The 25,990-nt window shown below is 42.4% G+C and overlaps 1 protein-coding gene across 2 annotated transcripts in view; it reads left to right on the top strand.

The window, feature by feature from the left end:
• LOC147143986 (low-density lipoprotein receptor class A domain-containing protein 4-like) overlaps nt 1-18,222 on the top strand; it is a 185,794-nt gene extending 167,572 nt beyond the window's left edge. For both annotated transcript variants that reach the window (XM_086037759.1, XM_086037761.1), the window contains 3 exons: nt 6,174-6,322; nt 8,099-8,149; nt 11,189-18,222. In XM_086037759.1, coding sequence (XP_085893885.1) covers nt 6,174-6,322; nt 8,099-8,149; nt 11,189-11,737 — 749 coding nt within the window. In that variant the 3' untranslated portion in view covers nt 11,738-18,222. The remainder of the gene's footprint in view (nt 1-6,173; nt 6,323-8,098; nt 8,150-11,188) is intronic.
• Nucleotides 18,223-25,990: the final 7,768 nt, after the last annotated feature.

Below are 25,990 nucleotides of genomic sequence, written 5' to 3'. Positions count from 1 at the left end.
TTTTTCATGTCCATGTCTAGCACCTTCTGTTTCACACAGTCTCTTGCTGCTTTCCTGTTTGTCCCCCCCCCCCGCCGCCTCTTTTAACAGTCGCTTTTTTTTTTTTATGTCCCCTTGTCGCTGTCTGTATTTCCTTCCCCAATGATACTTTTGATTTTATTTTTGGTCAGCTCTCACACACCGTGCACATTTGACATAATCAAGCCCTTTTTACTCCAGATTGAACTGCACTAAACTAGGTAGGGAGGCTGAAGTGACTTTATAGACTGGGCTGATTTCTCCTGTGTGCCTGTGTCACACAATCATCCTCACGCTGGCTAAGAGAAGCTGTTTCAGCCAGACTGATGCCAGACGTCTAGACCTCGCAGAGAACTTCCCCCAAGGGACAAAAGAGGTGTGTGCGTGCGTGCGTGCGTGCGTGCGTGCGTGCGTGCGTGCGCGCGCGCGCACACCCGGTTGTACCTTTGCTGTCTTGCCTTTCATTAATTTCCTTCCATTCGCTTTGTTGCAATCGTTGCAATTGTGGGTGCTCTTCATTGCCGCTGTTTTCTCATCTTCTATGTCTCCGTGCCACTGCATGAGTGTGCATGCCAGCTAGGTCGCTGCCATGGTGCCCCAGCAGCTCTGGGCCTTGTTGATCACAGCACCATGCTGAAGTGTTGCCATAGTAACAGCAGTGGCAGCAGACAGGGCTGTGTGTGTGTGTGTGTGTGTGTGTGTGGTGGGCAGCAGGCTGTGAACTCAGCAGGCCTCTAGCTTAGCTGGATCTCTCGGGAGAACCAAGTTTAAGCAAAGAAAGCACCCTTTATTTCTTGATGTCTGCCTCAGTTAACTTTCTGCATGTTTTATAGAGCAGGTCGGTTGAGAAGAAGTGAATGTAGGTCACGCGCCTGGAAGTGGCGGACCAGCGATGCTGCGCTGGCAGTACGTCTTTCAAAATGCGATGCATTCTACTGTATTGTATCATGTTGATTTGCTTGCTGTAGCTTTGAAGGTGCTTATTTTCTAACTTGGGGATGTACCAGGAGACAGAGAATGTTGACAGAACAAATGATCAACATTAAAGGAACACAGTTAATGACTTGCATTTTGCCTTGTTTATAAGACACGATCACCAGTCAATGCAACAAGGTTTCAGGTTTTCAATTGCAGACTGGTCAAGCTTTGCGGTTTACTGATGGGCTGCATTTCACCGATTTGCCGTCTGTTACCGCGATTCCTGAAACTGCTGCATTAGCTTTCAGGCCTGCGTGTGTACTGTTTGGCTCTAATGGCGGGATTCAGCCCGTCTGATTATCTGAAATTAGCAGGTGGCTAATGGTCCATTCTCTGCACACTGTCAGCATACATTCACTGATTCATAGACAAAACAGTGTTATGATTCAGGGGGAAAACTGTAAAACCAAAGCAGCCAGACTTGTTTTGACAGTAACTAAGGTCAGATGCAAGGTCTAAGCTCAGATGTGAAATTGCTTGTTAAGAGGTCAGACAACTGAATGGGCTATTTGTGTTTAGCTCTGTAGACAGCTGTTGTCCCAATTTTCTATTCAGGCCCAAACTGAGTGAGATTGCCTTTATTAGTCGGAAGTGAGTGAGAACACGGTATTTAATTGCCATTCATTTCATTAGGAATGAATTTGCAGTCACATTTGTCAGTTACTTCATGTTATTGTGTTCTGCACTATGCAGGGCAATCACATTGACCATCCAATGACTTAGACAATCTGCAAACCATCGACAGCACGGGTGGGCAATTCGGGTCCTCGAGGGCCGGTATTCTCCATGTTTCATATGTCACCCTGTGCAGCCCACCTGATTCAAAAGATCAGGATCGTTATCCAGCTTCTTCAGACCTCGCTAATTATATGATCATTTGAATCAAGTGTTTTGCAGCAGGGAGACATAGAAAACATGCAGGATACCGGCCCTCGAGGACTGCAATTGCCCACCCCTGATCTACAAATTACAAAATGTACTGTACATAATATTTCCTGCCAATGGGGTGGGAGAGGAAATCCTTCCTAATTTACGAGATGATATGACCATCTCGTGTTATCAATAACAAGAGACTCTGGAACGCTCTGCTCCTCCATATTAGAGCGGCCTCGTCAGTTGAGTGTTTTAAGTCTCGTTTTAGGACCCACTTTTAATCTCTAGCTTTTAACACCGCGTGAGTAGTGTGTTCTTCTGTGTGTTTTTTTTTTATTTTATTACTTGTTTGTTTTCATTGTTTATGTATTTGTTTTATTTTCTCATTTATTCATTGTTGTGATTTCACAACCTGATACACTGTGCAGCACTTTGTAATTGTATTGTTTTGAAAATGTGCTATATAAATACATTGGAGTGGATTGAAAATGGTGACATTTCGGTGTTGTGTATTATTTGAGAGATAGTTGTAGAACACCAACTACTAAAACGTACTGCTTGGTTTAAATGGGCCACCAATGAGCCATGTGCGAGTGCACCACTTTTACTTAATATATATGTAACACAAAATAATAGCGTACAGAAGAAAATGAAATGTTTTTTGTTTTTTTTAAAGATTTTTCTACCCATCTGCTCAAAGTTTGTTTTGTCCGATTCATTGAAGTAACATGCGGGGCTGAATTGGTCCACAGTCTGTGACTGCTCTTTATTGACCACCTCTTTACACTGACTCCTCTGTTGAACTGTTTGACCTCTCGTTGGCCCTCTCTCTCTCGCTCTCTCGCTCTCTCTGTCGCTCTCGCTTGCTCGCTCACAAAATGTCCAAGTGATGACACTAGGTCGCGGTATATTTGCTATCACTGTTGCTTACTGTTGCTTGGATAATAGCGTCGTGAAGGAATTGATGCCAAATTGAATTATTATTATTGTTATATTATTATTATCCTGCCCTGTGATTGGCTGGTATACAGTCCAGGGTGTACCCAGCCCCTCGCACTGCTGGGATAGGTTGGAGCTCTCCTGCAAACCCTGAGGACACAGCGTAATGGAAAATGGATTGGTGGATTATTATTTTTTCTGATTCAATTTTGTTCAACTTGCCTACAACCAGCAGTGGTACTATCTCAACTTGCTGGTGACCTGATGAAAAGGAAGACATGGCTTTCTAAGTCCTACACTGCAGTCAAGTTAGCATCCAGGCTTGTGAAGTGAAGTCATCACTATCTCTGCATTACTTGTGTTTACGTTTGCTGATCTATTTTTAGACGGCGTGTGAGTATGCGTGCGTATGCGTGTGTTTGTTGACACTCTCATATCTCTCAAGAACCATTAAGCTGTAACTACTTTTGTTTATTGTGGCATGAATTCAAATTGTAGTAATGCTTACGTAGGCCTGAGGATCTGCTTTCTGGATTGCTGTTGGAATTTAACCAATTATCTGATCTCATTGTTCATCATTGTTTGACGTCAGAGCTGGGCACTTGAGCCTCTTTGCTGGTCCGTCCTCTGTCCTCATCCCTCCATCCTTATTCATAAAAATGATCATCCTCTGACCCTGTCCATCTTAGTCCTTTTAAAGCGCTTCCGTCCTTACATTCCGTCGCCCCCACCCCCCCAAAAAGCACCCGTGCATGACATTATATCAAGCTCAATAGCAGGCTAATTTCTTTATATGCTCCTCCGCTTACCTGCTGGGAGTATTTTAAGTGGATTGAATTGTTTACAACTGTTTAACTATTACAACTGATGACGACGACGCAGATCGCAGCAAGCCAGGGGACATAACGAGACTATTTAAGATTGCGTAATAACACAATACTATTGGGGTTTGTTTCACATTTTCACTTTTTATTGCTTCATTTCGCAATCAAAATAATGATTGCAAAATAAGGCAATGTAACCCAACACAACGCGTCAGCCAGTACTTGACCCAGTTAGGGACGATTAGAGGGATGGACGAAAACTACCCCCGTGATTGCTTAGTCAGTCCTTTTTTCAAAGATTTCCCGTCCCCCGACCGACCGTCCACAAAATGGGTCGCGGACGGACTGACCGTTCCGCCCCAGGGACGACGGAATGCCCACCTCTGGCTGACGTTTGATGTTGGTCAATGTTCATTGCGAAAGGTTACTTTCACATGTTGAAAATCAACTCAGTAGCCATTCTTGTCACAGCAGGAGAAAAGGGATCAAGAAGGCTGACTTGCTATGCAAAATGTTGAGACTGCTAAAGGAATAAGGGCACTACAGACACCAGACGGATATTGTTTTGACAAGTGGATTACTGTTGTGATAACGTCTGACTGGTGCTGGTAATGCAGACGGCAAGCACACAGCGTTCTCTTGGCCACTGTCAGAAGAAGTGCCCGTACACTGTGTTCTGGAGCCTCAGAACTGGGTGTATGCTTTGCTTTTTGGCATGATAGGTTTTCCCCTCTGCTGCCGCTTTGCCGCTATTCTCACGTTCTCATCCTTCCGCCCTCTCTTCTTAACTCCTCCTCTAACTTCCTTCCTCCTAAATGTCTTGAGATGAGGCTTTCAACTGCTGCCACAGTAGACGTTTTTCTTTTCCCCTTTTTTTTTGTTTTTTTAATTTTTTCTACATGAGATGAACAGAGGAAGTGATCATTGTGCGAGGCTTACAGAAAGCCCTTTTTGACTTCTGTTTTTTTGGTTTCTGTGCAAGACACACCCTCATGCTGGTAGCACCTCTTAAGTCTTTGATGTCACACCACGGACCATGCGCCTCAGTTTTCTGCGACAGGAGCGTGCACGCATGAGACCGAGCTATCGAGGTGTTGACGTTGATGGATACAGTATGTGTTTGAATGCACAATTTTTTCCACTAACTGCTTGGTTACTTATGGAATTATATCACTCTTAGCTTTTTGCTCTGATGAAAAAGATTTATTGGCACTGTCACATTCGTCAGAAAATGGTATAGAATTAAGCATGTTTTTCTTCTTATTCACTCTGGGTCTTGTTTGGACTAAGCTGACAAGACTGCAAAAAACAAATATGATTGGTGGAATACAGACATGGAGCGGCTGTAGATCAGTCTTTTTCCCTCATGGCTTGTTTGGTAAATTTCACTCAGGCATGATTTGATTTAGAGGCAGTGCAAATACAAAGGCATCATTCTGTTGCCTATTTCAGCTGCCTTTGGGCGAGAGGCGGGGTTATACACCCTGGGCAGGTTAGCAGACAGTTTCACACTTAATCATTATTAATGTGGACAAGTTAATTCATAAATAAAAGCATTTTGTATTTGTCATGTCATGTCATCTTCCAAACCGCATATCCTGTCAGGGTCGCGGGGAGCCTATCCCAGCTGACTATGGGCAAAAGGCAGACTACACCCTGAACTGGTCGCCAGGCAGTCGCAGGGCACACACACACACACACACCCACACCCACACATACACATACACACGGACGGACACCATCACTGAGCGGGAACCGATCCCACGCTGCCCTCACACAACTCAGGCGTGTGTACCACCACACCATCAGTGACCATTTTGTATTTGTAAATCAAATTCAAATAACATTCGTACTGGTCCAATAAATTCTGTATGTACGTTTTTGCTTTTTATTTTTGCTCTCCAGCCGTGGTAGGGGGGCTATATGTTGTGCATATTCAGTCTGGCCTTAAATGGGAAAGAATTTTGAGTCTTTCAAAGTAGCCCAGCACTGCTATACATTCAAGGGTGTAGAGTTTGACTTGTGCTTCCCCCTGCTGGTATGGAAGCGTTAAAACAGGCAGCCGGAATTGTATTTAACCACAATGTTGACCTCACAAAAACAAATGAAATCAGTTGATTTCCCTTACATTCACATTATGCTATTTAAGCACTTTATGTTGCGCTGCTGATTACAAACTATAACAACATATCAATTGGATTCTACATAAATTACCCCAAACTTGTTTTTAAATTCATATCACGTTACAGGGATCAAGTTGATGTTTTTACAAAATAACAGTAGAGTCTAAAATAACATTAATCATAAACTATAGAGTGTACATGGAAAGAGGAAAATTGTTTTGTCTGTTAGCGGTTGGACTGTACAATGTAGCGCAAACTGCATCTCAAATGAACTTTGACAAAGACAATTCACCAAAGCTTAACTTGGCTAGCCTAATTGTGTAGACGTACGTAACTTTCACCGTTGTTTTGGGATCCACAAGACACCGTTTGTAATGCTACTTTCTGTTTTTTTTTCTCTCCTTGTGTTTGTGTGCAGCTGAACTGGAGTTTGTTCAGATCATCATCATCATCGTGGTGATGACAGTCATGGTGGTGGTGATCATCTGCCTGCTCAACCATTACAAGCTCTCCACCTTCATAACAAGGCAGAGCCAGGCCCGCAGGCATGACCATTCCCTGCAGCAGGTTAGTATCACCGGAGGTGACTGTGAGCCAGCCGTTGTATGCGAAAGGAAGCGCACGGGTGAAATACTGTACCGAGTTGGTCTGATTCTCATATTCTTCAGTATGACTGCTAGGCGTGCTTGGCTGCGAGCTGGAGCATTTCCTCCTCCTCACATTCATCAGTATTGCGACTTTTGTTCCTCTCCGAAGCAAGACAAACAAAGTTTAAGCAGTTTGTTGTCTGTAATGCGCTCTCAATCTTTCACTGCAGAAACCGCTTTGCAACTGTGAGGTGAAACTGCTGAATTGGTTCCTTCGGAGCCTTGATGTTTAATTCACCACAGCACCGTCTAGACTGCGGCGCCTCCGCCCCTTTTCTAAAATGTCAACACTGTGGGACAGACGTGCGCAAACAAAAGTGACAAAAGACTATCAGAAGTGCTGTGACAAATATTGGCGACTTTTGCGTGGGTTTTTTTTTTTTTATAGATTGATTAAATTAACTATCACTGATGTTATTGGAAAATGGTAAGAAAATTCAGAAATTTACAAAAATGTCCACTGTTTTGAAAGGTTTCTGGTACCTTCTATATTACAATAATCTATATCATATCTGCAGAGTACCTGTATAAATATTTTGCACGTGTTATTATACCCCATGTGTGGATTTTGATGATGGCAATGAGTGATTCTTTCTAATGGTTGGCCTGGTGCATTTATCATCACCAAACACCAAATAGTAGCTAGCAGATTTTTTTTTTCAACGCTACTGCCTTGCTTTTGCGCCATGGTATAAAAACACAAATTATTCAAAGGGGAAGTCAACCTAAAATCTTTAAGGAATAGTATGTTCTGTGTAGCACCACTAGTCGAAACACGGCATTCTGATTAATATTACGTTTGTGGAATATGGGTTAAGCAGCAAAATCCACCTGTTTTTTGCCACCTTTTTAGGGGGGGGGCGGCCATTTTGCCACTGTCTGTCGACAGAAATGGCATCACAGTTGCTAAGGGCTCAGGTAACGGCCAATCATGGCTCAATCGTTTTCAGTTGACAGAAAGTGGCAAAATGGCCGCCTCCTGAGATGGCTAAAAACAGGTGGATTTTGCTGCTTTACTCATATTCCACAAATGCAACGTTAATCAGAATGCTGTCTTTCGACTAGTGGAGGCACATAGAACATGTTATTGTCAAGAAAAGCCTTTAACGGAAGCATCCACAAACAAAAAGTCTAAATGCAACATCAGAAACCAACACCATCGAAGCTACAGTATTAGCATAGAAACAAGCAGCATGAAGCCTTTGTTTCCTAACAGAGACAATAATGACCTGCAATGCAGCCTTGCCTTGCTGGCTTAGTTTCACAAAACATCCACAGTATGCGGAAATAATTTGAGGTCAGCGTGTATCATAGCAGAAAACAGTCATTTGGGTTGCTGCATGACTTTGTTGTCGCTTCCAAGCTGCCTTCCTTTAATGTGGCAAGGATCACCTACGTGACGCCCTACGCTGAAAAGGACACGTATTCCTTTTCCTCTTTCATGCTGTGCATGCTCCCCAATTTGTTTTAGTTAGCATTTGTTTCGTTTACCAGTCTCGTGAGTTCACAAATTAAACATTAGACATTTTTTTTTTTTTTTTTACAATGAATGAAATGTGTAACATGACATGTTAATAAATATCGATAAACACCTCGTCAACATCAGGCAACGGGAAATACAAGTCCTATTTGTGATTTCATCACAAAAGATGCATTGTCATTGTCTTTGTCTTTGTCTTTGGTTGTGTTTGCGTAGGACGGGTGCCTGTGGCCTTCAGACAGCAACTCGCGACAAGGAGCCTCAGAGGTAACACATTGCGACACTGAACTCTCCTGCACCTAGACTACCAGACTGTGTGCGGAGGTAGACAAGAGTCTTGAACAAAGACTCCCAACTAGTGAACAGAAAACAAATTGACCCAATTGGTATTTTCCAGCAAGAACGCGTTCACTCTTGCACAAACACAGAAAAACAGCTTTATTTCAGTCATTTCCGCCATCGGTAATTGTACAAACCGACAGATGTGAATGAGACTAATGTGTACGTAACTCTTTTAATACAATATGTCTGATTGCATAATCAGCAATATTGTGTTGAATGCCCCCGCCTACAGTAGTTGTTGCCATGGTAGAATTGTTCACTTAGTCAGGACACAAATCTATTGGCATCCCCAATGCGGTTGCTTGTCAATGTTTAATCAACAAGCAGTGCCTTGGTATAGCGCCAGTTACAACTATGGAACCGGTTTCCAAATCACGTCAAGTCTGGCGTGTTCTCAAAGACAAACTAATGCCAATATCGTCTCTGTGACCGTTGATCTGTTTGCTTCATGTTGTTCGTGCCAGATGGAGCCACTTACAAATGGCAATGGGAAAAGACATACTGGGAATATCACAAACGGCTCCAGGGGGATTCCGGCACGCGATTATGACAATGATTATTGACTTGTTGCAAAGGGAAGTGAAGCAGTAGGGAAGTTCCACCGAGTGAACTTTGGCTTGGTTTTGTCTACACCGATGCCTTTGGCTTGGGTGCCATTGCTGGCACTCAAAAGTCTTGCGTGTCAACAGATATTAAACAATGAGAGGATCTAAATAGTTTGGGTTTGAAGCGCTAAAGGCCATAGCGTGTGTACGTGCGCGTGTGTGTTTGGTGCGTCATTAATCAGCAGCACCTCCCCTGACACTGTCTAGACAGCCGTCTGAGAGCTGCCCTGCTCTGCTGCATTCTGCTCCCTCGATCAGCTCCGCACCTTTCTCCCCCCACCCTCCGTCTATCAATCTGCCTAGTCTGCTTCTATGGTTCCTGCAATTTTTCCCAGTTCCATCTCCTATTTCCTCCTTTGTCGCTCACCTTTGTTTCCTCTTGCTCTCCATTTGCGGCTCCCATGTTTCATTACCTTTTACTGCTTCCTTTTTATTGTTTTAGTTCCATTGTACTGTCTTTCTCATATTTCAAGTACTTCCATCCTTTACGATGCTCCTCATTCCCTCCTTTTTTATTTTTTATTTTTTTTTATAATTTTCCAGTCAGTCGTCCTCTCTATCCTGATTACCCGACTGTGGGGGCGTATGAGGAAAAAAAAAATGCTTAATTGAAATGTTTTCCCTCTGAAAGCAGCTCACCAAAGTAGATGTTTTTAAATTGGTGAGATATGTGAGAAATGAGGTGAAGGAAAAGGGAGCCTAAATGAGGTGAAACTATTGCTTTTGTATGTGCTCATAGCTCCCCAGCAGTAATTATGTCTGTTGAAAGTGCGACTGTATTCTACTTGTAACATGATATGGATCAGTCAACTGAATCAAATGTTACTTACATGTTGTGCATTTTGAGTGAAAACGGCAAAATTATTCAACTTGCTAGCATCACCCAGGGTAGTTAATAGTAGGGCGGGGTGATTAATCCATTTTTTTTTTTTATGAATTTGAGTTTGTCACGTCCATTTTTTTAGGGACTTGAATAGTTCAAAGCACGTCCCCAACACATGTGCATTGCTTGCATTAACAACATGGCTGTAGGGAACTACATAACAAAAGCAAAAGATATGTGATGGGCCCGTCCGTCTATCCGTCACCGACGGAAGCCCGTTTTGCTGACGATTCACGACTGACGGGAACAATTTAAAAATAGGCGGACTAAGCATAGTCGGAAGCCGATTTATTTAGTCCGCCATTCGTCTGTAGTCCGTCATTAGTCTATTTTTCGCGGCAAGGCTTCGATGGCCGCGGCGAGGCTGTTTGTGTATAAAGAGACACGAGACAGTAGTGCAATAGTCAATAAGCGCCCCTGCGTAAGCTCGGGCTAATAGTAAAAACTGATCAGAAACGGTATGCAAGGTGAACCGAACATGCCATACCGAAACGTATTAATACAGACGTGTACCGTTACGCCCCTAATGTGTGTGTGTGTGTGTGTGTGTGTGTGTGTGTGTGTGTATATATATATATATATATATATATATATATATATATATTACTTATTTGTTAGCTTGTGCATTTAATATTAGCGTTACGTGATGGGGACAACTTGACATGCGTTGAGTCAGTCACAGGGAGAATCCGGTCACTTTTCAAAATAAAATGTTTTTCAGTCTCGAATAATAAATAAACCGGATGTAGTGTACTTTTTTGTTTGGGGACCCCTGCCTTATGGCACGCGAGGTGCCCAGTGGAGGGCATCCCCACAGAGACGCTCTAAAGAATTCCCCAAATTTTTGTTGAAAAAGTTCAAAGCACAAACTTGGTCCTCTTCTCCCTTGCCGTTCAGTTGTTGTTTCCGGAATTTGGAGTTAGTTCAATATTCCCTTAAGTAGGATCGTGCACAAAGCTTTTGCATTGCATCATATTTCCTCTGCCAAGAACAAAAGCGAGTGGCGCTATTTTGATAACTGTTTGCCTGTTAGCATGAAACTTTGGCACATGATGACGGCATGTGCCCATGAAATCCTTGTGCAAATTGATCCCCGAATGCAAATGCAGATGGAGAATGACTGCAATCCTTCTCCAAGAACGTGCTAGTCGCAGAAACGCTCTGTAATTAGTCGTCTGCTGTCCAATGGACGTCGTGTGCTATTCTCATGTCATTTTTTTGTTTTGGTTTTTTTCCTCCTGGAAGAGAATTCATTCTCATTTTCATTTACACCTCGTTTATTTGAGATCCTGGCCTTTCTCGAGATAACCGACAAGCTGAAAAAATGGTTTCTAAAAAAAAAAAAAAAAAAAAGTGATTACAGCATTTATTTCATTAGCTTTGCCTTGCACTTTATCAAATGAGTCTTAAGTGATTTCCTCCAAATATTGTCAAATTTATATTTGCCTTCCTAAGCCAACCGTTTGTGTCTCTTAGGTGTTCTATGCTCCCCAGTCCAGGGATCGCTTCAGCGCTCCCGCCTTCATGCACAGGGACCGCTTCAGCCGCTTCCAGCCCACCTATCCGTACCTGCAACACCAGATTGACCTGCCGCCCACCATCTCGCTGTCAGACGGCGAGGAGCCCCCACCCTACCAGGGACCCTGCACCCTGCAGCTTCGCGACCCCGAGCAGCAGATGGAGCTCAATCGGGAGTCGGTGAGGGCGCCACCGAACCGGACCATCTACGACAGCGACTTGATCGACATGGGGGTCGGCGGCGGAGGGCCGAGCGGGCCCAGGCCACCGAGCAGTAACTCGGGCATCAGCGTGGCCAACTCGAATATCCATGGGCGCATGGAAGCCCCCCCGCCCGCGTACAGCGAAGTGATTGGCTCGACGTTCTTTCTCCACCAGCTAAGCAATAACCAAAGGGCGGGGGAGTGCGGGGGGCCCGGAAGCAGGATGATCCAGCAGCAGAGCCAATCAGAAAGCACAACGGAACCTTCCAAGACGAAGGACGGCCAACCGGAGGACCTGGTGTGAGCGGGGCCGCCCACAGACCTTGGTGTCTCGCTCTCGCTCCGCGCTCCACACTCCCGCGCACAACAAACAGCATCTTTAGCTTCTACGAATCAAGCAAAGAGAGGGCGTCAGTTCTGATTATTGCTTCTGTCTCTCTCTTTCTGCGGTTTTGAACTGGTGGTCAGCAAGCGCTGCTGAGGCAGGATGACGCTGTGCATGGAGTCTTTTTTTGTCTTCAACAGAAAAAGTTAGATTGAAACCCTTTTTTTCATCCTCCCTCATCCCAACTGGCAACCTTATCTGGAGGGATGGAGGAGGGTATTTTTATTTGTACATTTTTTTTAAGTTCCACTTTTTTGGACCGGGATCTGTGCACAAAGCCAGGACTGAGAATCAAAGGACCTAAACAAAACAAGTGACTCACACACACACTCAAATCTTAGTGCCAAGGTTCACAAGGAAACAAAACAAGGGGAGAGGGGAAAAAAAAGACTTTGAAAAATAGAAGCTATTTAAAAGTTGCACTATCTTCTCGTTGTTAAAGAGGGAAATTATATGTTTGATTTCGTTTTCTGTCTCACAAATGGACCGAGTGACTGAACTTTAGCCCCAAAGGTGTTTGGGAGCAAAAACCAAGTATTATAAGCTTACTTCCTTCCTTTTTTTTGTTTTTTTTTTGAAGCGTCAACAAATTTTTGTACCCAGCCTACCACATCTCGGTCCGCTTTCGCCACAGGCACAAGGAGACTTGGATACCAACAACTCTGCCATGCTTCATTTGGACGGAATACGCTTCAGCCAGTGAGGACAGAACACGTGAATGTCGACGGGCAGCTGGGTGGACAAACTCTCCGGGATTGAAAAGTGCATCGCAACGCGCTGCGAGACATTCTCTTCTTGGATTCCAAGTTACAAATCAAACCATCCAAATTGTACACCCAACTCCTTAAATGCTTGAATTTCATTCTGATGATGACTACATCAATCACTGAAAAAGGACCTATTCACAGGGGTGCACATAACTGGTACGCATGCGCAACAGAAATCACTGATTCATACCGTCATTTGCGTCACGACGCACGTATGCGTACCTGTACACACTAGTGGTGCACTGCAGCAAATCATCTTTGATTGGTAAGGATCAAGCATCGGTTGGGCACTATGCGCAAAACGGTTGGTGGAAAAAAAAACGAAAAAAGGCTAACTTCAAAATAAAGCTTACCAAATAATACATTGAGTCACTAATGCCAATGCAATAGCCTTAGTGAACTTTTACTTTGAAGTTGGCCCGCGTGGTGGCGTAACGGCTAACTTGACTTCCGGTTTCGACGTCTCGGCATCAACACAACGCTGTCTCGAAATCAGATTCAGTCGCTAATTTAGGACACGAACAAACCGCTGGTTAATTGCGCTGTCGTTGTGTGATACGTTCACAAGTCTCCGGCGTTAGTGGCTAGCAGCTGTTATCATTAGCTGGTAGTTCAACAGCTGTTCCTCAATGGCTTCCTTTTTTTTTTTTTAACTTCTTTTTCTATATTGTGGCCCTAGATTACTTTATAATGTGCTGTCCATGTTTTAAGAAAGGTGCCTTAAATTGCACTTCCAAGTCTTTTTCATTATGGAAAAAAAAAAAAAAAAAATCATTTAATTTATAACAACACGTTTGCCTAATAATTGTAAGAAAACATTCAGCTCGAAATGTCTGGCAGGATACCTTGAAATGTATCACTTAGAAAATTGTGTTAAATTGTGTTCTTAAATCTTAAACGGCCATGTTAGACATTAGGAGTTTATTTTTTTATTTTTTATGGGCAAAAGCGTTTCATAAAATCTAGCTTTTTTTTTTTTTTTTTTTACTCATACAGAAAACGATTCGTGACTCAAAATCCATGACCAGTCCGAACCGTCACTTATGCGATCCGTTGGCTCACTAGTGAGTTGTTATCCTTTCGGCTTTTCCCCTCTGGGGTCACCAAAGACAATCTCCTGGCACTCATGTGTGTACCGCATGAAAAAAAAAAGATGTGCACCCCTGCCTATTCACGTTCACAAAAGTGACCTTTATCTGGATCTGCACCAAAATGACAGTAGTACCTTTTTTTTTTATGCATAATCATACTCACTATCAAACAAAGAAAACCCTCCTTTAAATGTCCACCCAGCTGCTGTCTGCTCATAGCAGTGTCCCGCCTCCTCTTTCCTGTCTCATGACCCCCTCCCCCTCCCCCCTGCCAAACAGTGCATTGTGAATGAACTCTGCCATGACACTGGTGGTAAAGTAAAGCTCCACGCTCTATCATATCTCTCCAATGGCCAATCAAAGCAAGACGCCACAAAGCGAAGATTCCTGTGGACGTCGAGATTTTGTGTAAGCAGTCCCAAGGGCTACGGGAGGGCTCCTTTTTTTGGAAAAGGAGAACAAACTTTGGGGAAAATCGAGCCTTTTCCTCTGCTCATTGTTGCCTTCTCCTCTGCTCTTGTGCGTTCTCTTTTCTTGAGCTTGTTTTCATTGGAAACATTCAGTGTCCCCTCCCCTCTGCATTGTCCTTCTCCTCCACTGCTTTTTTTTTTTTTTTTTTTTTAAACAGTGTCCTTTGGCAAACACTCATCTTCATCTTCCTTCGATCCATGTGGAGAAAATAATGCTGAGTCCGCCAAGCCCCTTTAAAGTGGAGACTGGATCTGCTTGAGCACCGGGCTCATCCAGGCGTCTGCTTCCTTCTGGCTGCAGTGTGTGTGTGTGTGTGCGTGCGTGCGTGCGTGTGTGTTTGTTTGTCGGTGAGACCTTTTAACAACACAGAAAAAGCACTTAATGTGTCTGCTGAAGAAAAGTGTGTGTATGCGTGTGCACACATGCTTGTGTGTTTTTGGCTGCTTTGTCTAAGTTTCAACAGTCAAGGACGTTTGGCACTTGTCCACATTAGCGCGGAATTAATGAAGCCTTCATTAGAATTCAAAGTGTCACTTTACAAAGCCAGAGGTGCATGATGGGAGCGATTATAGTGAAATTAAGAAGAAGAAAGAAAAAAAAAAAAAAGCATGCCGCAGTCACATCCAGCCTATATAGGTTCATCCGTGAAGTATCCTGGCTAGTCCAAAGCTTGCTTTGCTTTGTTTCTTTTCTCTATTTTCAGTGTCCACGTGATATGTGGTAAAGCAGGATTTTTTTTCCAAACGTGAGCCTCCCCTCAGAAAGCATTAAACAACTTGGAGCTTCCCCGACTCCAATATTGACCCACTTTTATTTTTTTAACATGGCCCTACTAATCTCATTTTGGAACATCAACACTGGCCTCAATAGTTTCTTTGCCCTCGGGGGGCACGTCCCCGTCGTGCGTCCAAAGAATGCGACTGTAATATCCAGATCAAAAGATCCCATAAAACGACAGGATTTTGCAGGATGTAAAATGATGTCGCTGCACATAATTCGTCCCCTCGACTGTGTGTCAGGACCATCGTAAAGCGAGGAGCCCATACAGACGATTCTTTTCTCCCTTTTGATATCACCTCATACAACACATATTGGAAAAGTATCAGCATGGAGGCCTTAGTGAACCGATAGTTCCAAGTTATGCTGAAGTGCTACATCTGATCAGTTTCAATGAAGGCATTCTCATTCTGTGTGTGCGTGCGTGCGTGCGTAACATTGCTGCTGTTATTGCTGCTACTGCTAATTTTCTTTGCTACTGCTGCTCATCGAGCCCCCAATCCCCCATACCCCCCCTCCGCCCATCTCTTCCCTCAAGCCATCAAACCATAGCAGAGGTTTGAACCTCGGCAGTCAAAACTTTCCGTATCGGGACCAAAATTGGACTCACGTGGGAAGGGGGAAATATTATTGATCATTTTCCTCATTGGTGACACAATTGTCCCAAAGCGTTTGGGCCTTGGACCAGGGGGAGCTGCTTCAAAGTGGATTTGTTTCGCTTTTTCTTCTTTCTTCCTCGCTTCTTCTGTCTTACTCGTCGTGGCTTGTAAATGGGGGGATACAAAGATTAACTTTGTTTTCTACAAGGAGGTTTGCATGTTACAATTATGTGAGTTTAAACAAAACAAAACAAAAAAAGGTGCCTAATGTTCATGTTTGAGCAGACCACATCAGTCCCAACTGCTGCTTTGGAGTCTTTACAGCTGCTTTATTGAGGGTGCTCCAACTGTAGGAGTGCAGCCAGAGAGAATGCTAACGTTAGCCAATTGAGCAACAATTCTGGCCTCCACACAGAGTAAGGCACATTTGTCTTTTATTGGAATTTCATCCCGAGTGTGTGAGCATACACGGAACGAATGCCACGTTTCACCTCTGCGAAGCACGTCCTAACCACTGGCGGAGCTAGGTTTTTTTTTTCCCCCCCAAGTATATATCGGGGGGTCCCCAGAGCAAAACGTTTGTTTTTTTTTTTGAGCCCCAAAAATACTGATAAATATTCATTATATATTCTCTACAGGGGATGGGGGGAAAAAATAAAAATACCCAAACGTCATTTATCTGGCCTGGCACCTGGGGGATCCAAGCATATTTTGTGTGTGTGTGTGTGTGTGTGTTAAGTGCCCCTGTGGTCTCCCCTCTAGCTCCGCCATTGGTCCTAAAATTGAGCATGTTGAACCCCTCCACAGTAAAGCAGCTGGAACATTTCAAGCAGTCAGTCGACGTGTGTGCGTGCGTCTGCGCGTGTGCGGAGCAGACATAGGAACCCACTTGCACTCAAAAAGCTCCCACCTTCGTTGTGCCTCACTTCCAACGGTGCTTTTTCAGTAGTCTGTCTTTTGTTTGTAAGGTGCTGTATATAACTTGAATATATATTATGCACATATCCTACCCAATGGGTAGACACCACAAAAATGTTGTAAATAATGTATAGAAAATATAAAACTTAAGAAGGCAGCATCAAATTTGTAAAGGCCTACTAGTTAAAAAATAATGCTTTGTCTTTTTTGAAACCTGAACGTATGCTTCGAATACAGTTACAGCGCAAAAAGTGCTCCCTCACAATACTATCAAGTGAAGCGGAGGAAAAGTAAGGATGGCATGGTTGGAGGCTATGCCGTTTTTTGGGGTTACTGGCTGGCAATTTTTCTTCAAGCCACGAACGACTACCAGACGTGTAGTCGGCGCATCTTTCCAAAAAAGCATTTAAGACGTACACACGCTGAGTTGTGTGTGCTGCAACCTCAGCCAGGCCACGTTAAGGTCAACTTGCATCGTTCAACGTCCATCTATGTGGGACATGTCTACAAGTCCGACGTCCACTGCGGTTGGAGAAATCAAGTATTATGTTTGTGTCCAGCTATCTTTTAATATGCTGCAGTCAGTGCTAGTCATAATAATCGATTACAGTAAATGCAAAATGGAGCGCACCACTTAAGCTACGGCCACACAGAGCTTTGCAACTCCATTCTTCTCAACACAACACTGGCATCGAAAGAGGAGTTCAGAACATTCAGAGGAAGACTTCGCCGCAATTGATCCATGAAATTGAGTCAAATGCCCGTCCTTAAGTTTACTCGAGGGTTTGTAATGCTGCAAAAGTGTATAAACTGACGAGATACGAACCTCTGGTTGAAGCATTTTATGTCCAGAACGTCGTGACGCCGGATTATCCAACAAGAACGCCGTGTAAGGAAAAGGGTCTTTCATTTGTAGTTTGTGTGTGCATACTCACAAGCGGTGTGAAAGAAAACAGGAAAATTGCAGATAAATCATTTAATTGTACTTTGTGTTTATTTTTTCTACATCTTAAGATGGCTCAGTATATTTGAGCAAACTCTTGTGTTGTTTAATCTGCAGTCATTTATTTACAGACGTACTGAAAAATACTCCACTGTACAATAACAGCAGAGCATGTTCATTCTTCTTTATAGACGGTGTACATAGCAATGTGCCATTTTCTCTACAAAGCACCAAATAAGTGGCAGTTGTCCTTGTTCAACTCTGGATGAAGGTCTGTTAGCGCTCCTTGTACTGTTTTTTTTTTCTTTTTGTTGTTTGTTTTTTCCCCGTTTGTTTCCTGCACTCGGCTGATGAATTAACTTCGATTCAGACTGATTTTTCTTTTTGAATTATCTTTGCGGCAGGCTCCTTATTTTCTTTTTAATTAGAAGTCTGGTCTCAAGTGCTAAAGATGTTTCATGGAGAAATATGTCAAAAATGTCTCATTTTCATCGTTCTCTGTTATGACGGTGACTATAGGACTGCTTCCGTCGGTTTTAGCGTCATTGGTTTGCTTTATTTACAAATATACCTTCTTGTTTCCACCCCTTGGTCCCCTCTTTGTGTGTGTGTGAAAGTATGTCCACACAAACGGGGAAAATGTGTTGTTTTTTCTTCTTTTTTTTTTTTTATTTAAGCAATTGTGATGTACTAGGTTTTAGGCCTAAGGTCTGTTATTGCAATGCTTTTACACAAAAAGAAAAAAAATGTTGCTCCAAGTGCTGTTGTAGTCAAAACTTTTGTTTGTAATCATGCTGTAGTCAAACTACAGTGTAAAATGAATAAAACTTTAAAAGTGGCTCGTTTTGTGTACGTGTGTGTCTTTTTTTGGGGGGGCGATAGTGTTGTAAATGTTATCAGACTTGCTAGTCTGCTAGTCTTTATTTGCTGGTAGGTTTACGCCAACCTGAGCCATGAGCTAGTTGGCAAAGCTGGGCATTTTACAAAAAAAAATTCACGTCCGTTATTCGCCTTTTTTTCCGGAGGGAAAAAAATAGTACCAGTCTGTAGGGCGGTCCGCCTCTAATTTTAAACGGGCGTCCGTCAACGAGTCCAACAAAATTTTCAGAAACGTTCACAAATTCGTATTTTTAGTGATGCGGAAAGAAAAGTCCCCATCATTGGATAGGGCTAGGGTCAACTAGATCAGGCTCCATTTCGTTTTGTTGGCTTTATATTTTCTAAATGACGGCAGCATCTTTTAAGTTTTTGGTCAGAACAAACAGCAATGATTTAGGCAAGTAAGAATCTGTCAGATACTTTGAAAAGGTGTTGGTTTGTGTGCTGAGCAGGGGCGGAGCCAGTACGTGTCTAACGGGTTGGCCTGGAAAAATCAGGGTGGTCCTGAATATTTCTCTCACTGAGCACAATCCTCCAGTCCCGACACATCGTATATTCAAATAAAATGACAAACTGAATAATATGAAGTCCAGATCTTCCTTAGACAACCGCAATTACCATTCTTAATATTCAGTAACATAAAAAACACAACAAACACAAATTCAAAAAAAATGTAACAATTTACAAAAATGTGAAAGTATATATTTTTTCATGAATCTCACTGGGTGGGCAGTCTGTCAATCTGGGTGGGCCTTTGCACACCCAGGCCAAAAACGAATGGATAGTGGCTACAGAAAAGGATGAAAGAAGGTAATGGCTAATTAGGTGCACTAAACAAAAGACAGCGGTTACAAACAGAAAACTACAAGGACTGACTACATCACCCGCAGCCAGCCCCGTTCACCAAGTCCCTCTTAAAGTAGTGGTGCCACAGCTGAAAGTAATTGACTAAATTGGTTACTCTCCCCTGCTCTGATTGGTTGGCTGAACTGGTGACGATGGCCGCGACTCATCGTGGGCCGTAACAACCTGTATGAAAAATTCCACCTAATGTGGTCCGTGTGCAAGGACTTTTTCTGCCTGTCAAAATTTCGTTGTCATCTTTTGAATGGCAGCCATGTTGCATTTGCAAATGCATGCGTGATTTTGATCATCGCTGATTGTATATAGATGAGAATAAATAAATAAATAAAAATGAGCGGCTATTTTTGCATTTTGGAAGTTAATGAAGGAATGGAGAATGAAGTTTAATTATAAAACTTTGCCCCCCTCACCTCTCTATCCAAAGTTTCTGGTACTGCTGTGTTTTCAGTCCTTGCGCTGAGTTAGATGAAGAAGCGGGTGTTTTTCTGTGTGAAAAACACACCAAATATGCTGATTTGTTCTCTCTGATATACAGCCTTGTGAAGGTCAGATCCAGGCTACATTAAAAAATCAAGCTCTTTCTCAGTCAGTGTTTTTGTTAAACAGTCTCGGGCATAGATCCTCTTGAGCCAGAAGCATATGACACACTCTGCCCTGTAAAGTAATGATATGCATAAAGCATATGTCTTGGTATATAATTCAACAGCAACACAGACTTATTTATAGACAGACCCCATCTGGCAACTTGTCATAACATTCAGCGGAGTGAAACAAAGTTAATGCTCAAAGAATTTACACTTACTTGTCTGCAGAGGGAAGGTGGGCAGGGCCCCGCCTCCTGTCCGCTCTGTAACCTTCTGCGGCAAAAAAAAAAAAAAAAATACAAAAAATGCTGCGAGGAGCACAACAACTCTGATGCTGTTCACATTCCTCCTTAGTTAGCCTTTTTTCCAAATATGACACAAACAAATCCTTTGAGCTGCATCTTGGCTGCAGTACCTGACCTTGAGGGGTGTTCATGCTTTGTTGGTCACGCCTAAAGAAGAAACTCTTTGTTCAAACATTCCCCAAGGAAAGGAAAGGAAATAAAAATAAGTTCCATAATCAAACCATTGCCCTTATAAAACCTTATTAAATGACCTTATTGGTAACATCTCAACATTTTTCCGCTTATACAAGTCAATGAATGATGAGTACCCCAACTTACGACTCTTTAGTATTCTTCATAGCTTACAGTGCATTAACAGCGCTTCACTTTTTCCACATTTGGTTTTGTTGCAGCTTCATTCCAAAATAGAATAAATGAATTTCCTCCAAAAATCTACAAGCAACAACAACAAGCTCAAAAGTGAACTCAGATGCATCATGTTTCCTCTGATCATCCTTGAGAGGTTCCTGCAGTTTCACGTCCACCCGTGATGAATTCAGTTGTTTGAAAGGCACACACACCTCTCTATTTAAGGCGGAAGTCAACCCAAACATATTTTTTTAAGAATATGTTCTCTGCAGGCCCACCAGATCAAACACGGCAATATGATTAGTATGAAATATGAGTTAAGCAGCAAAATCCACTTGTTTTTAGCCATCTCCGGGGGCGGCCATTTTGTCACTTCTGTCGACTGAAAATGACATCACAACTGCTCAGGGCTCAGGTAACGACCAATCATAGCTCAGCTTCAGCAGGCCCACTAGTTGAAAAACAGCACTCTGATTAATTTTACGTTTGTGGAATATAAGTTAAGCAGTAAAATGCACTCATTTTTAGACATCTCCGGGGGCGGCCATTTTGTCTTCTGTCGACTGAAAATGACATCACAAAAGCTCACAACGACCAATCACAGCTGACCTGTTTTCTGAATCAGAGCCGTGATTGGTCATTGTGACCAGCTGGGATGTCATTTTCAGTCGACAGAAGACGAAATGGCCGCCCCAGGAGATGGCTAAAAACGAGTGCATTAACACTTATTCCACAAACGCAATATTTACACAGGGAGAATGACATTTGTCCGTGAATCTGCAAAGTTGTTTTGAGTAACAGTATTGACTTCAGATCTTACTTTAATTCAATCGTTAAACATGAAGCATAAAGTGAACATTTGTGGTGATAGTAGTAATTCAGCCACGCAGATTGCTCACTTATTACGCGTGGCAATCACGTGACATCTTTAGCAGATGTCTCCATGAAATGAGGAGATGGAAAAGCCTCGCCTCATTTCCCAAAAAAATATTTGTAACTCTTCCCGCATTGCTCCTCTGTAGACATGAGATGATAAAAAGATGAGATCCTACATTCTGGACCAGATTTACTTTTGTAAACACTACATTGTGAGTGCACTTTGGGGACACATTTGGTTCACACACCAGACAGACTGAGGTCGCAATTAGTACGTAAAGTGAACAATTACACACAAAAATTGGATTTCACCCAAAAATTCAAATTGAATATTAAGGCTTGCAGTCTGAACGTAGCCTCATTGGTGACCAAAACCAGTCATTAAGTCAAAGGGGTTGTGTGTAGACTAATCTGGTGAAGGGTACTGAAAAAAATCATCACCCACCTGGAGCAAACTCCACCAGCCTGTACTGTTCTATTCTTTGCATTTAATCTTTAAGAACTGGGGTTTTTTTCTAACATTTAGGTAGAAATTTTATTCAACTTTTATATTGTCATAGATGAGGTGGGATTCAATCAATGTTCTTCTTCCCACTCCCTTTCAAGCACATTGACTTTTGTCACCAATTTGCTCATTTGTTATTGGAATATGACACTGACTGTGTTGCTTGTGTTATTGCCTGAAACAAAAATTAAAATGAATGAATATTCCATAGAAGCCATGCATTTCAATATGAATCATTATTCATGTTGAGGTTTTTGTTTTTCATTACATATTTAAATGCCTGTTTAAATTGTGCAAAATATTGGCTTTCAATAATAGATAAGCATACTTTTTAGGAATAAAACCATCTCAATTTTGATGGAAACTTTGGCCTACTACACTACTGTATGTTAATGTTGGTTATGATAGTAGTACTTGGCGAGTCAAGTATTAATTTAGGTGGTTCTTGGTGTAAAACGTTTCAGAAGCACAACTTCAGTGCTACTGAACGTTGCGATGGAATAGCTGCAGGAACACTGCATCCTAGTGGCGAATGAATGAAAGGTTTTGATGGATGAATGGTGGATTTATTCATCTCGAGGGTTAAAGGAAGAGTTAATATAACTTTTGACTTAACCTACCCTTAGTAAAACTGTCTTTGTAGATAATGTAGGCAAAAAAAAACCGAAATCAATTTGAGTGTGATTGTCTCCTGGCCTGTGGTTCACCCCAGCCATCACAGAGGCCTCCTGCCATGTTCAGACACTGACTCACCCGAGGGACACAGATTGTCTTTACTCTGCATTCCCTCATGGCATTGCAGCACCGATCTGTCCTCTTTGTCATTCCTCCCCCCCAGTGTGGTCAGGGGGGGGGGGAAACGGGGGGTGAGGGGGGTTGGGACAGGTGCATGTGCTGGGAGTGGGGGGCACTGGACTGTATAAACAGATCAACATGAGTTTGGACAGCGGAGGTCATTGTAACTCTTCCTCTCTCACTCATACATTTAGGGACTCGCACGGCTTCAACATCTACACTATGTGGATGCGATGAAGACAATGATAAGGTAGAAGGGTCAGTCTTACATACCTGATAATGGACTCAGAGAAAGACTATTTGAGGGAGAAAATGGTAAAAATGGAGAGTATCATTGTCAGTTAACCAGGCTATAATTCCATTCAAACTGGACACAGGAGCCTTGGTGAATTTCATGTATGTGGATGAGTACAAGAAACCTTCAGTGAAGAGCAAAATAATTCCGGTCAAAACAAAAGTGGGTGGATGAGGAATAATACTAGTCAAAGAAGGCTGCATTACAATATTCAAACACACTGCGAAGTAAATCAAAACAATGCTGCTGATTGTTGATGAGTGTCAAGCGAAATTGGGTTAACGAGCATGCAAAATGGCTAAACATTGTACAAGTAAAACATTCAAATAAAATTTTTAAAAAATCAATGATTTCATCAAAGCCAAAATATCAGTTTGAACATTTAATATTTTCTCTTTGCAGTGTATTTAGTTGAATGTAGGTTGGTCCCAAATTCATTGGAATTGGGCTTTGTAAAATGAGTTCTATATCAATCAATCAATCAAATTTTATTTATATAGCACTTTTCACGCATAGGATGCAACTCAAAGTGCTGTACATTAAAAACGCCAAAATCCAACATAAAAAGAGAACCCGCTCCCGCCTTTGCTCCCTCCCTCGCAATATATGCAAAGACAGACAGCCACAAGCACACCTGCACTCACACACACACACACACATATAACCCTAAAAAGCGACATGGCAATGCACAGAGAAACCATACGAGGAAAGAGTACCCAAGGGGAGCTTGTCCACGCTGAGCGGAATGATAGCCCATGGCCACGGGTAGCACCGCCACCAAAGAGACCCCCGGCGCAGACCCTAAACATAGCGCATGGAGGCCAGCCATAACTGTAGTCTCCTCACAAACTACAAACAGTCACGACTCACTCAGGAAGGCATACAGTGGCTGTTTTGAAGGACTGCCAAGGGAGGGCAAAACACAGGTTGCCAAAAATGTGACCCCAGAGAAATACCATTTGATGCTGAAAGGCAAATTGAGAGAGGCGTTAAACAGAAAGGAGAAATTCAGAGTGAAAAAGCAAATAGATGAACCCACACCATGAGTCAGCTGTTACTCATTGAGTAGCTGAAAAGAAAACTGAAGAAATCTGTTTGGATTCAACAAAAGGGTGGAAAAGTACAAATTAAAGGGACTAATTTGCTTTACTTTTGCAACAGGCTCTCCACCAAAGACAACGGATTCTGGCAAAAAGTCATATAATGGAAACCCGTCAGTGCCCGACGTATACCAGAAGACAATATACATGACAGGTGCTTGACCTGACCCCGTGAACGACAAGTGGCGGTTTGGAGCAAGCAAAGTGCAGTGCAACTCTCCCAATAAGATGACAATGCGCAAAGGAGGTGGCATGACATGTATAAGTTAACAGAGTGCCGCGTTTGACGAGCTTGATGCTTCCTCCCCTTTAATAGAAATCAATTTGTAGATAAGTTCGTCTGAGTTCATTCAAAAGTAACTTGTTAGCATCTCCGTTTAAACCAGGGGTGTCCACACTTTGAAAAATCAAAGGAGGCAAGTGCCGTTTCGACATCTTTCATTTAACAATGGGGCGGCATGGTTGAGTGATCATCTCCCAACAGAGAGGTTGCGAGTTTGATCCCCGCCTCTTGTGATCATGCCGAAGTGAACTTGAGCAAGTTCCCGAACCCCCTGTTCATCAATCGGTGAATGCGGAGTCAGCGTGAAGCGCTTCGAGTGTCGTGTAGGTGGGAAAGCGCTACACAAAGGAAAGCCCATTTACTAAACCAATTTAGCTGGAGATATGTTAAGTATATCATATATTTATTTTTAGATACTGTATACCATATAGTTGAAAAAAACAGCTTGGTAATGAAGGATATAGTAAATAATAAAGTATAAATAATAAAGTACTAAATCATCATCATCAATGATTTGGCAATAGTTTGGCGTAGCCGGTGTCCCTATCGAATGATCACCGATTGGTTGAAAACAAGGAAGTGAGAGATGAAAACAATTAGCTTCTTCTTTTCGCCTGCCTTGCTAGTCAGTGTAGAAGGTAAGTACTGTAGTACAAGGCAGGCAAATGGTTTTAGTCTGTGCTGCAAGGCACTACAAATGAATGGCCGTCGTTTGGGCACCCAAAAAAGAATCGAATTGAAACTTCAAATTGAAACAATGCCCAACCCTTTTGCTCAAGACAAAATTATACAGTGTACTCTGCTTTGGTTGACCATTTTGGGTTTAAATATATAATGTGTCTCTTTTTTATGTGTTGGTTTTATACTGAAACCACCAATGTGGAGTAAAGATTTTTCACTGGGCTATATCGTTTGAATGTACTGCAAAGTCATTTGAAAGAGTTTGTAAAGACATTCGAATGTACTTCAAAATGGTTTGAACCTATTTAGTAAAGTCGTCCAAACATTGGTAAAATATAGGCTAAATTCTACAAACACAATTGCACATGCGGAAGTCAATACCCCTTGGGATTATGGGGAAAAATGCTATGCTTTTAGCATTCAGCCTAGGTTTTAGCAGTACATTCGAATGACTTTGTCAATATGTTTGAATGACTGCAGTACGTTCGAACGACGTAGCCCAGTCAAAAATGTTTACCCCACGTTGGCAGTTCCTCCTTTCCGTACAAATAAACAGCTTGCTTTGCAACTTATTTCCAGAAACGTTTGAGTGTGAGACCAGGTGCTAAGGAATAAAATGTCATTAAAATGTCTTTTCTAGGGATATAATGATGAATCAAAAATTAATTAAAAATCGATACAAACCGTATACCAAATTTTGATTGTGTACATCAAATTATGCGCTTGCACCAAACATTGCATAGGGCGTTTGTGAATGGCTGTAGCACCGCGCTAGCGCACAGAGACAAGCATGGTAAAAAAATAAATCGAATCAAATATCAGTAACTGAAAATCGATAATTTAATTGAATTGGGGCTTGCGGGAATAGTTACATCCCTCGTCTTTTCATAAGCTTAAATGTGTTTTGATGTGTCTAAATGTGTTTTAAAGCATTTTGTAGAGGTATTTTTTTTTTGTATATACTGTCTCTTTATCGTGACTTGTACAGTATTGTGGGTGGGGCTGGAACATACTCAGCGATAAATGGGGGGTCACTGTTGTACTGTTTTCTTCTGGATTGAGTTAATAAATCAACTATGGACATAATATGG

Source organism: Filicampus tigris, chromosome 8, assembly GCF_054856515.1.
Source record: "Filicampus tigris isolate MCC_2025a chromosome 8, RoL_Ftig_1.0, whole genome shotgun sequence".
Taxonomy (NCBI): Eukaryota; Metazoa; Chordata; class Actinopteri; order Syngnathiformes; family Syngnathidae; genus Filicampus; species Filicampus tigris.
The sequence above is the reverse complement of the archived record's forward strand: the minus strand, read 5'-3'. Positions and strand labels throughout refer to the sequence as shown.